At 31.8% G+C, this 12,836-nt stretch overlaps 1 protein-coding gene across 2 annotated transcripts in view; it reads right to left on the bottom strand.

Moving 5' to 3' along the window:
• The window catches only part of LOC144965346 (5-hydroxytryptamine receptor-like), a 56,697-nt gene that overhangs the window by 3,690 nt on the left and 40,171 nt on the right, over positions 1-12,836 (bottom strand). For both annotated transcript variants that reach the window (XM_078900593.1, XM_078900594.1), the window contains 2 exons: positions 3,541-3,688; positions 1,270-1,402 (listed from right to left, as the gene is read on the bottom strand). In XM_078900593.1, the coding sequence (XP_078756719.1) occupies positions 1,270-1,402; positions 3,541-3,688 (281 nt within the window). The remainder of the gene's footprint in view (positions 1-1,269; positions 1,403-3,540; positions 3,689-12,836) is intronic.

Here is a 12,836-nt window from a genome sequence, read left to right as displayed (position 1 = left end):
TAAAGTTGCTTGGACAAAGTGGACGATTCCTTTTCTGGTGTAGTTATTCCCCATTAATTTTTTTGGATCTAAAAATGATCAGCTAGGTCACTTTCTGTAAAATATCCTGATAAGATTAACATCCTTCTCTCAGACTTGATTTTGTGCTAGATGAAAAGTTAAGTGCGAGATTTGTTGCAGATGATGTTTTTTTCAATCCTCTCTGTTATCATTTATTCTCCGTCAAGGAAAAAGGGAATTAACTCCAACAATGGTAACTCGCTATCATGGATATAAATAACTCAAGTTATCTCCTTTTTAATTAGATATATCCATGATCGTTATGTTTTGTTTATTTGTTTATTTTCATATATCTTTTAATTCTCTTTTACAAATTCCATTTGTTATTGGGTTTTTAAAGTGATTTTTTTGTTTTTGTTTTTGTTTTGTTTCATTTTTTGATGGTTTGTTGTTGTTACAGTGATCTTTTTTGTCTTTGTTTTTCTAATCTATTATTATGATTATAATTAATTTTCTTATTGTTGTTGTTATTATTATTATTATCATCATCATCATCCTCATCATCATCATCATCATCATCATCATCATCATCATCATCATCATCATCAGTAAGCGGGAGACGATAAGATGACACAAAACACCTAGTTAGGAAAGCGAGAATGAGCAAAACTTGAGCTTTTCCTTTAACATATTTAGAGCCAGACGTGAGATCAATCGCACCGAAGACAAAAGTTACTCCTGTAACTCCTGTAGCATAAAACCAGAGACACTGGTCTACAGCGGAGTAATCACTGCCAACCTAAATTAGACCCAACTATTAATAATATTTTGGATTGCCTCTGGAAAAAAAATCTCGTCGCAGACAGTTTCGTTTGTCTTTATAATTTTGCATGAGTTAACACATTGGGGCAACCTGGTCACCCAATTAAACTCTCTCTCTCTCTCTCTCTCTCTCTCTCTCTCTCTCTCTCTCTCTCTCTCTCTCTCTCTCTCTCTCTCTCTCTCTCTCACTCACTCTCTTTGATCCTTATCGAGATCTTTATATTTCTGAACCTCAAGTTGGAGATCCTATAGTAGTAAGGAATAAAAGTATTAAAATTCCTTAAAATTACCATTGGGACCTGTTGTAGTTTGATATTGCATGCAAAACAGTGCTGAACTGTGGTTGACGCACATGTTTCGATCTAGTCTAAACCCTAATTCGAATTCCTCTTTGTAATGAATGAAGTTGATTCAGTTCGTATGTTTTATGTCATATATTTTGTTTACCTGAATAAGAGTGGAACCGTCCAGGCAAGGGTGATGATGAGGGTAAGAAACTTTTTTCCACAGCGTTCATAAAGGAAGGGATGGCAGATTGCAAGGTACCGCTCTACTGCCAAGCATGTAAGGTGAAGGAGTTCTTAGGATGGTAAACAAAAAGCAATCAATAATCAGTGTGGTAAACGTACCTTGAGTGACAGCTTTATTAATAGTAGTTAGTATTAATAGTATTAATTTTAATTAGATAGTAGCACAGAGCTGAGTTCATTACCTCAGTACTTCCCAATCGGAAAGGCAACGGGGTCGAGTCACACCCGTCGCGCTGTGCGGTCTTTAGTAAGTGGTGAGTTAACGATTTGGATCGTCGAGTATTGCGGGAGCGAGTTTTAGATCACCCACGCCCACTCATTGAAGTGAAATGTGCAGAATCTCAATTCCGTTTTCTTGTAACGATCGATTCAGATAATGATGGCTGGTAAATAAAAGAACGAGTGAATAGTGTAGGTAGAAATAAGAATTACACGCTTTATTGACCAGCAGCACACGCTATCTTCAACACGGTGCTTAGATCGGAGGTATCGATGCTTCATATCGTTTGAGAGCCTACACATTACGTGTATGTTAACAACTCCTGCACCCGACATCGTGTGGCGCGGACAGGGACAGATCCTGGTTTTCTTCTTAATCATTGATCGATAGTTTATATTCCGGGAACGTAATCGTTAACTCGACAATCACCCCACCTTAACTAACGAGGACCTTTTCTTACCACGACCCATAGTGGCTCTTATCACTTAGCAAACCTGCCTACCTGAAAACTTTAAAATTCGTAGTTTTCAGAAGAAAACAAATGTAATAATAATGATAAGCATATTTCTATAGCGCCTTTCGCCGAAACCTCAAAGTGCTTTTTTAAAAGTTGGATGTTATAAAATAAGCTATTATTGAATGAAGACAAAACTGAAGCTTTGATAGGAACTCAGCAAAAATTAAAGTCTTTCCAATTTTCAAATCCTACACCTTCTATAACTGATTGTGATATTTCTATATCTGAAAAGGCTAAAATTTTGAGTGTCATTCTGGATAGTTCTTTGTCTATGGATCAGCATAAAAAAACAATACTTTTAAAATTATATACTCGCTATACTTGACTTTAAAAATCAAAAATTCACCTCACGAGAATGAAATGACACTTCAAAATTCTTAAATTTTGTAGTCTGGCATCAACTTTCATTTTCGAGAAGTTTTAATGACTTAAAGGATGCTCATGATGTAATGAAATTGGAGCCACAATTTTGTAATTCTACGAATTTTTCTGGCAGATCTGCTTAAGGATAAAACTTTCAAGATGTAAAATTAAAAAGTCAACCCTTAAAAATATTCATTAAACAAGAGGAATGGGTTTAAATACAACAATAATATGGGACAAGACAAGGAAGACTTGATTTTTGTCCTCTGTCTTCGTAATGGACAACAGTATGAGAATATAGAGTCGATTATCGCATAAATATCTTGTTGGGAGAGCTAGCAAGATCTGTGATTGGATGTTGGATGGGTGACAATTAATTTACTCATGCTTTGATAGCCCATACGTTTTATCCTTGAATATTCAATGTAATGGATGTGGAAATGACAGTTGATGACGGTGTTAGTAAAAAAAAATGGAAGCTTAACATGGGATATGTGTTGTTGCAAGACACTCCCTTTATAAATAAATATAGAAAAATGAAGGACTTTGATGCCTACCTTGGAAAGGGTATTTAAATATGCATTACGAGCGTGTTTCTATGTTCATAATTATTGTTCCCCTTCACATCACGAGCTTGAATGTGAGTGTTTATGCGTAGTCAAAATAAAAATTTTAATAAACTCATAGCCATTAAAGAATACGTTTATTTCATCCCTCAAAATAAGACTTTTACTTGTAACCAGTAGGTTGTGAAGAATATTTGTTTTGCAATGAATACAAGCTGTATCTAATCATTGCTATAGACATATTTGTTTCTTCATCATTAAAACGTAAATATCAGAAAAGCCCGTTTTCTTGGAATTCCCAATTTTTCATTTCATTATATTCATACGCATGAAAAGATTATTCCAGATGGCCAGTCAACTGTTCAACCTCTGTTTAAGTCAAGATAATAAGCGCAAATATTATGGAATCGTTTAATAAATGTTTTTTATCAAAGTGTTAAATACATTATTGAACGTTTGATTTTTTACTATGACATCATATGGTTTTCCAAGATTAGAGATGAAACAATAGTTTATATTTACCAGCAAGAGCAAAGTAGATATCGATTGCAATTGACAGTTCACACATAATGGCCGACAGATGGTCATGGCTCTGGTCAAATACCATGATGACACCGTGCAATTCCAAGGATAAAGCAACAAGAAGGTCAGCTATTGCCATTGATACAATCTGTGGAAATTTGAAAGGGGTACGTAATGCGGGATAAAAATTTGAGTATGTTGTGAATAATAGATAGTATGCGCTTGGCTAAGAAACTCATAACATTGCCATCCGGAAGTATAACGTACCAACACACAAAACTGTGTGTAACCATGAACGTTTATAGTCACGTTAATACAGTTCAGTGAGCATTACTCATAAACGCGGATGGCAAAAAACAATAACAAAGACCTGAGTGACGTCATCTTCGAACTATCTATAGAAGTCGTAACGTCACACCCTCAACCGGTTCCAAATCCCTGGAAGGGTTTATGCAAGGAGACAGCCAGAGGACTAATAATGAATATGTTACATATTGAATTACAAAGTGGCATAACTATCTTAGTAGCAGGATATATAGATATATTCTCAGGATTATAGGACGTAAAACGCCGGGAATGGGTGATCTTTAAGAAATCCCGCATATATTTGGAATAGAAAATAAGATGCCAACAATCTGAAACCAAAAGATCAATTCCACGAAGTATGTATCCAGTTCTCCGGAAGAGCGTTTTTACATTACCAATGAGATTGGAACCTGTGTTTTACATAACACGTTTGTTATCTATTAGGGCGTTGATATAATATTTATAATAATATAGTCAAAACACAATTCGTGTGAATCATGTTTATAATTTTTTTTTTTTTTTTGCTTTTGACCACCAAAAAGCAATCCTTCAGATCAATTAGGCGTCATGGTCAAGAAATAATTTTGTATCGACCGACCTGTCGAATTTTATTGGTAGCATTACATTTTACTCTCCAGAAAAATTAAAGTTAAAATAGTCTAGACAATAAAGGTTCAACAACTGATATCGTTCATTGAAATCGATGAAGAGAACTACAATTGAGACCATGAACTGACTTGAGTTAAAACTATGGTGTTGGTGACAATAATGATGATGAAGTGATAAACATGATGATGATGATGATGATGATGATGATGATGATGATGATGATGATGATGATGATGATGATGATGATTATGATGATGATAATGATGATCTTTATCAAGTTTCTGTCACGGTTTTTTAAATCCCTTTTTGTCTAATGCTCAGCAATAACAAAATTGTTTTAAAAACAAAAGGAAGAAAATTAACCTAAGAAAAAACAACAATTTTTAAAAAACCAACAAAATAAAAGCCCATCATTAGAATGGACAAAGTATTATGAAAGAATTATAGAGAGAAATATGTAATTTCTTTCTTATTTAACCAATAACGAGAAAACAAACAGATAAACTAGATAATCAAAAGAATTGACAAAATACATATAATCAAAGAAACTTGTGGTGGCAGAAACAACAAAAGTAATCTCCTTGCCTCAACAAAATATAACAAATTGAACCGATGCTATGCGTTAAGGTCAAATACCCACCACATATGTAAGTAAACTTACCAGCATACAAAACTGTGATTAACTTTTAACGTTTATAGTTCGATTGATGTAATTTTTTGAGAAGGAATCAGTAACAGGTTGTCTAATAATAAATAATAATAATAATAATAATAATAATAATAATAATAATAATAATAATAATAATAATAATAATAAATAATAATAATAATAATAATAATAATAAAATAATAATAATAATAATAATAATAATAATAATAATAATAATAATAATAATAATAATAATAATAATAATAATAATAATAATACCAAAGAGTTGAGTTACGTCAACTTCGTTCCTCCTATTTCAATCTAATCTAGATAAGTTAGCCCCGGATTTGTTTTTTTTAATGGTTCGGATTGGGGCTTTCCTCATGAAACGAGTCGATTCCGATTTCAACAACGTCTGGTCCCTGAAGTTAGGTAATCGACTTTGAAATCAGTGGGTCGCCTGACACTGTCCGTCTCTTGGTCCTCTTTGCATAGATTATCCTATTAACTGCCGTACTCTAGAAAAATGTTTATTTAAGAATTTGGCCAGAAATTTCGTCCTTCAAATATCGGTCGATTTTAATGACCTTCATCTTGGCAAAAACTCTCAAACATGGGACTTCGCGAAGTTCCAGGTTTGGGAGTTTTGCCAAGATTAGGGTCATTTAAATCGATCGATATTTGAAGGACGAGTTTTCTGGCTAAATGTTCAAATATGAGTTTTTACATAGTACGACAGTTAATTGGTAAAGGACAAGTCTCTCTCTATCCATCTTTACGTGCTGTCTGGACACAAGTCTAGACATGTGAGCCGGAATAAGATAAAGGACATTAAACGTGATAATCGCGTGGTGCCATCGCTGATGCGTCACTGCTTCAGGATAGACTGATAAGAAATGTCGTTATGACCGGCTGTCAATATAAAAGAAGCTTATGAGCAAATTGTGAGGCATGTTTATTCCACATTTGACTTTAGATAAAGCGTTATTCAGTCACCATCACTTGCTCAGCAGATTTATATAAACAAAATCAAATTGCATTAATGAATCACTGCACAAGTCTGTGTATGTAAATAGGTATATAGATAGACTGATCACACAATGGGCAGTCTAGAAACAAGAACAACGTGACATGTGGCGTCATAGTCACTGTTCCTTAGGGTATGGATGGATTAAATTATACCTAGACATAAGGACAAATTCACGTGAATATATATATATATATATATATATATATATATATATATATATATATATATATATATTGAATCGTGTTTGATACATCGCCGGAAGTTCTTGTTAATTAACTTTAAACCGGAACCACTTCAAGAAACAACAACAGTCAATAAAACAACTCAGTCCTGACGATGGCAAATTAAGCCTGAAACATTAATGTGGACTGTCTCAAACATTGTGGTAAATATTTTTTTAAAATAATATATATATATATATATATATATATATATATATATATATATATATATATATATATATATATATAATAGTGATAATGACAATAATAATAATAATAATAATAATAATAATAATAATGATGATGATGATAATAATAATAATAATAATAATAATAATAATAATAATAATAATAATAATAATAATAATAATAATAATAATAATAATAATAATAATATGATAATAATAATAATAATAATAATAATAATAATAATAGTAATGATGATGATGATGATGATGATGATGATGATGATGATGATGATGATGATGATGATGATGATGATGATGATGATGATAATGATGATGATAATGATAATAATAATAATAATAATAATAATAATAATAATAATAATAATAATAATAATAATGATAATAATAATAATAATAATAATAATAATAATAATAATAATAATAATAATAATAATAATAATAATAATAATAATAATTAAATCTGCACAATTTCATTACTTCTGATCCTTTGTTAAAGGTGTTGTTGTTTCTGTGGTTATGTAATAGTATTTCAAGTTTCTCTGTCAGGCACAGGTTGCATTTTCTGGCACCGCATCTGTAGAGGATGCTTTGTTTGACTATCTACCAAGTTATAGTCGGTGTTTTGTTAGTGTTTATCTGTTCTCAATAGTGTATTGCTAATTTAGTGCTCGTTGCTTTGCTATATAATAACGTAGCCAAATTTTTCTTTCTGTTGATAATAATCACATGCCTTAATTATCAGAAATGAGAAGCAGATGCCGGTCGGTACAAAAGTTACATGTTGTAAATGCGCACCAAAAATATTTCAGTTTCAGATATTTACTGCACATAAGTGTTGCTACGCAGCAGTTGTCGCACCAAAGGTTCCGCTCAGTGAGCTAGTTTTTAAAAGTCACAAACCCGTACTTTGACCGAAAATGACCACTTTGAAAGTTTGATAACGCCTCGGCACATAAACTGGAGAAATATCTGCTTTCCGAAACGATTCAAATGTAAGGATGATGAACCAGTGCCCGGCTGTGTGACCTGACATGAATCCATTGAACATAATATGTGGGATTGTATGAAAGGAAAGCTAATGAGAAAAAAATAACAATAAAAAGACAAGAAAGCTGAATAAAATTCGATGAATTAATCGACAGACTAAATACAATTTGGACTGACATACAAGCAGAGCAGGTCAATCAGCTAACATCATCAATGAGGCGGAGAGCTGTGGCATTGATCAATTCTAACGAGGATATAGGGATTAGAATTGCCCCAACTATCCGGAGCCCCCGTGGTGTAATGGTAACACATTTAAACGGTATTCCGAAGGTCTGAGGTTCGATCCCCAGTCAAGGCAGAATGATTTTTGGGGTGGTTTTTTTTTTCTTGCATTTTTCTTTCTTGCTTTGTCTGACACATTTAATACACAGTTGTCCAGATCGTTATCAATTCTAACGGCGAGCAAAATACTGAAGTGCGTCATGTTTACTGATTTCAATTTTGTACTCAATTTTGCAAAATAGATTTTTAATGATTTATTTTAAATATCTGCAAGTTTTCAACCGTTTACACAAATTCAATAAATTATACATCAAAAGTAAACTAGTTTTGTCTATTTCCAAATATGTATATGTCATTGTATTTGTTCCAACCAGTACTGAATTATTAGCGGAATAAAACTGTCTCGTTTTTTTTTTTTGTAAAAGTATATTATGTCTGTGCGCTATCAAATTGGACGCATTAGGACACTGGAATCGCGTCGTTTGAATAGACTCTTAAACAATTAAATAGATAGCAAACGAAGAGTTCAGCAATACACGTTCTCTACGTAAAGGAGTGTGCTTGATTTTTGTCAAGGTAATAATTATAAGATTGCTTAAATGGCGTTGTTTAAAAAAAACAAAAACAAATTTAGCTACAAAAATCGCATCATGATAGTAGGTAAAGTTATGTCAGAATGTAAGTAAAAGTATAGTAATATTATCATAATTATCTGGCATGTCTTCATGGTTATATATAAGGAAAGGAATTTACACCACTCAGCTCTTGTTATCATTCTAGAGACCAATTTTGGTAATTTAAAAAATATTAGTGCTTCAGAGCCATTCGATCCATGGAGCCGGAGTTTATCCCGGTTTCTACTGCGTGAAACGGACAGGAGCAATTGCTTGCTATCCTTTGGATAGGACGCTAGTCTATCGCAATTTTGATAATTACTTATCACTAAATTATATCAATCAGACTATAAACGGTCAAGGTTACACATAGTTTTATGTGTTGGTGCGTTATATCCGGCTGGCGGATGTTGTTAGTAATTTACCTAAACCCAGAGCATCGATGATATTTTTGTTACATATCTTTACAGGAAATGTGTGTCCTTTTTAACGTCCTTTCAATCTGGAATATTATACAATAATTTTGATTCCGCACTGATGTAGCTCATAGGATACTTAAACAGATTGGAATTTGGCTATTGATCGCACCAGAGAATGTCCATCATAAATCAAGGTTATTACTGTTTGAATATGGATAAATAAATCTGATATCATCGACGCCGAACCAGCACGCCAGATTGTAACTATAGCATGTGTGAGGTATAAACCATCACGCGATATTTATGAAATTGTGACATTGTGGCAGTAATATAAACAAACAAACAAACAAAAAAAAAAAAAAAGAATCGGAATTTATAGCAAACAGAGGGTTATGCGCAAGTGTTATCGATATCATTGTAATGATGACGTGTTTTTATATTGATTTCGAACAGACACGTAGCCAACTCTGATTCACTTTGTGTAAATTGATATATAGCGTTTATCTGACAAGTAAACTCTTTCCCGTGTTTAGATAAGGGTAGATAATATTTATTCACTATAAGTAATAGAAAAGCTAATAAAATAATTATTATTATTAACATCATATTATTATTATTATTACTATAATATTATTATTATTATCATAATTATTATATTATTATTATTATTATTATTATTATTATTATTATTATTATTATTATCATTATTATTATTATTATTATTATTATTATTATTATTATTATTATTATTATTGTTATTATTATTATTATTATGATTATTATTATTATTATTATTATTATTATTATTATTATTATTATTATTATTATCATTATTATTATTACTATTATTATGAAAAAGGGTCCTAAGCGCGTTTAATGCAATAGATCGTCCTTGGTAAACTCACAAGGAGTAAATATAATTTATTGCTTGCACGAGCATGACCCTGTCCTAATGACATATATCCCAATGATAAAATCATATGATGAAACGCGACCGCTTATCGGCAGCATATGATTGGTTGTTTATGAGCTTTCAATGTTCATATTTAGGATTAACTGTCGGAATCAGTTAGGTATTGATGCTTATACTTAGACCATGAAGGACATCAAAATGATTACTGAGAACATGATAGTGTGGCACCCTTCCAAAACTCCACGGAAACCAGAAGATATGAATTTAATATGAGCAAAAAGTACTTTATAATTCATTTATTAATTTACAACAAATACCTCTATTTGACCGTATGATTTTTTAAATGACAAAAAAAATCCCTTGCCTTTATTAGTATAAGTTAATGTTGTTATTGTCAAAAATCCTGTATTCCTAACCAGGAGGGATTGGGTCATTTTCTATCAATTTTAGAGGACCTATCGCCTCAAACAATGTTATGTTCTGGTGATCTAGATGCTGAATAATTGAAATTTGGCCAAAAATGCGATACTTTGGTTACTTTTCTATATTACGTTGTATTCAATTGAATTGAATACACTGTTTATTGTCGGTAAAACTATACATAATGCATATATCTACATCTTTTATACATAGCAACCACTAGTAACAATAAGAATTTACCCATTTTCCATAGTTTTTCTCAGTCTATCGTTCCCTAAGTTTAGTTGACACAATCGGTTTATTTGTGTAGTCTTTATCATATAGATACCCGGTTTTCATTCAGTATTTTAATTGGCCATCCTTATTTTCATTTCTTATGTTTCCTCCAATTTTAAATTCTCGTGTACTATATTATGATTCTTTATCATATTCATTTATGCTAGTCCACAACATTCTTATATTTTCCTCGTCTTTCTTCACCTTTGCTTCTTTACGTCCTAGTATTTTGAATCACCCTTTTATTCATCCTCATAGGCTAATTAATCCTCCCCTCCTTCATCTCAATCTGAAGCATAGCATAACCAGAAGGCCAGTTGCGTGGTCAAGATTGGTCACACAGATAATCTCGTTTCTATTATTAATTTATCTTATTTTTTTTCAACAAATTATCTCCTAGTTTGATGATTTTTATAATTATTATTATCATCATCATCATCATCATCATCATCATCATCATCATCATCATCATCATCATCATCATCATCATCATCATCATCATCATCATCATCATCATTATTATTATTATTATTATTATTATTATTATTATTATTATTATTATTATTATTATTATTATTATTATTATTATTATTATTATTATTTTCATTAATATTGGTTGTTCAAGACCGATTAGTTATTTCAAGGGTGTTATAAGTGTTTGACCACGTAAGACTCTCTAGTTAGCAATCTGACAGCCCTGATCATAACTCTCCCTCATCTATTATAATAATCCGTTTTCTATTCTTGTTTTATCCTTCCTCTCCTTCTTTCAACTCAACCACCAGACTCTATCAAACACTAACTTTACTTACTCATTAAAAAGTTAAGGTAAGGATTTTGAGTTTGAATCCTAGCCAATATATAATAATAAATAAAAATAAATGGCATTTATATAGCGCTTTACCCCGTTGTCACAGGCTCTAAGCGCTTTACAGTGATATAAAACAAAACATATTGCAGTGAGACAAGTGTGAAGGAAACGTGATACGAATTCAATTTAACAACAACAAAATATGACAATGATATTGCAACATTATGACGTAAAAAGATAAAACTTTAAGCGAGATTTGAACGTTGTCAACGAATCCGAGCATCTCACGTGTGACGGGAGAGAGTTCCAAAAATGGGGGGCCGAAAATTGAAAAGACTGTTCACCTATTTTACGCAATGGCTTAGGTTTGACAAGGATTGATTGGTCATTGCTTGACCTCAAGTTTCTATTGGGGACATATATGTTTAGAAGGTCTTTAATATAGGAGGGACTGTTTGTGCTCAGGGATTTGTAGACAATAGTACAAATCTTATAGGCAACTCTTTTTTCAACAGGAAGCCAATGTAACTCACGGAGAAGAAGAGTTGCTGACGGGTATTTTTTGGGCGATAAGACGCAGAAGAATAGTTTTACTTGATGTTTTCCCTCCTCTATTGCAGCGGGAAATCCCACAATTTTATATAATGCTGTCTTATTCGATTCTTTAGAAAGCTTTTTTTGGCTTAATGGTTGATGTACATTTATTAGATTTGCATACATGTATATGTTTAGAGTAGCGTTTTTAAATATTGGTGTAGACGTCTATGTATACGTCTAGATCTAATATCTAATAGCTGTGCCAATTGTCTAATAATATTTTTGTAAAGCGCCTTGAGCTCATATTGCTTGAGATTTTGGCGCTAAACAAATATACACTATTATTTTTTTAAAATTATTATTATTATTATTATTATTATTATTATTATTATTATTATTATTATTATTATTATTATTATTATTATTATTATTATTATTATTATTATCATCATCATCATCAGCATCATCATCATCATCATCATCATCATCATCATCATCAACATCATCATCATCATAATTATTATTATTATTATTATTATTATTATTATTATTATTATTATTATTATTATTATTGTATAAGCACCTAGAAGTCGACTTCGCAGTTATAGTTATAAGTTCTATGTTATATTATTCCATCCTACAGTCCAGCATTCCTTTATACATTTACTTCTCTGTCTTCCTTTTTTTTCATGATCCTGGCCTAAACGACTTAGGCAATAAATATCCTATGGCAAAACACGAAAGCATTACGCGAATACCTGCAAGTAGTTTGAAACGCATCAATACTATTGGGCCAAATGCCAAATGACATTTCTATTATGTGCATAACAAAGACGAGGTTTGCACCTCTGAACTCCAACAATCCAAGGCTTATCACATACGAAGTTTTTTACGCATTGAAGATTTTGCTCTCGGGCATTTGATGGTTTTTATAGTTTTACCACCAAAAGAATGACGATCAAAACAATGCATATACTCTCATAAACATGAAGACAAAATTAAGACAGAAGGTA

This window comes from Berghia stephanieae, chromosome 2 (assembly GCF_034508935.2).
Source record: "Berghia stephanieae isolate SIO BIC M18660-M18661 chromosome 2, UCSD_Bste_1.3, whole genome shotgun sequence".
NCBI classification, from domain to species: Eukaryota; Metazoa; Mollusca; class Gastropoda; order Nudibranchia; family Aeolidiidae; genus Berghia; species Berghia stephanieae.
This window is presented reverse-complemented; position numbering and strand designations above follow the sequence as displayed.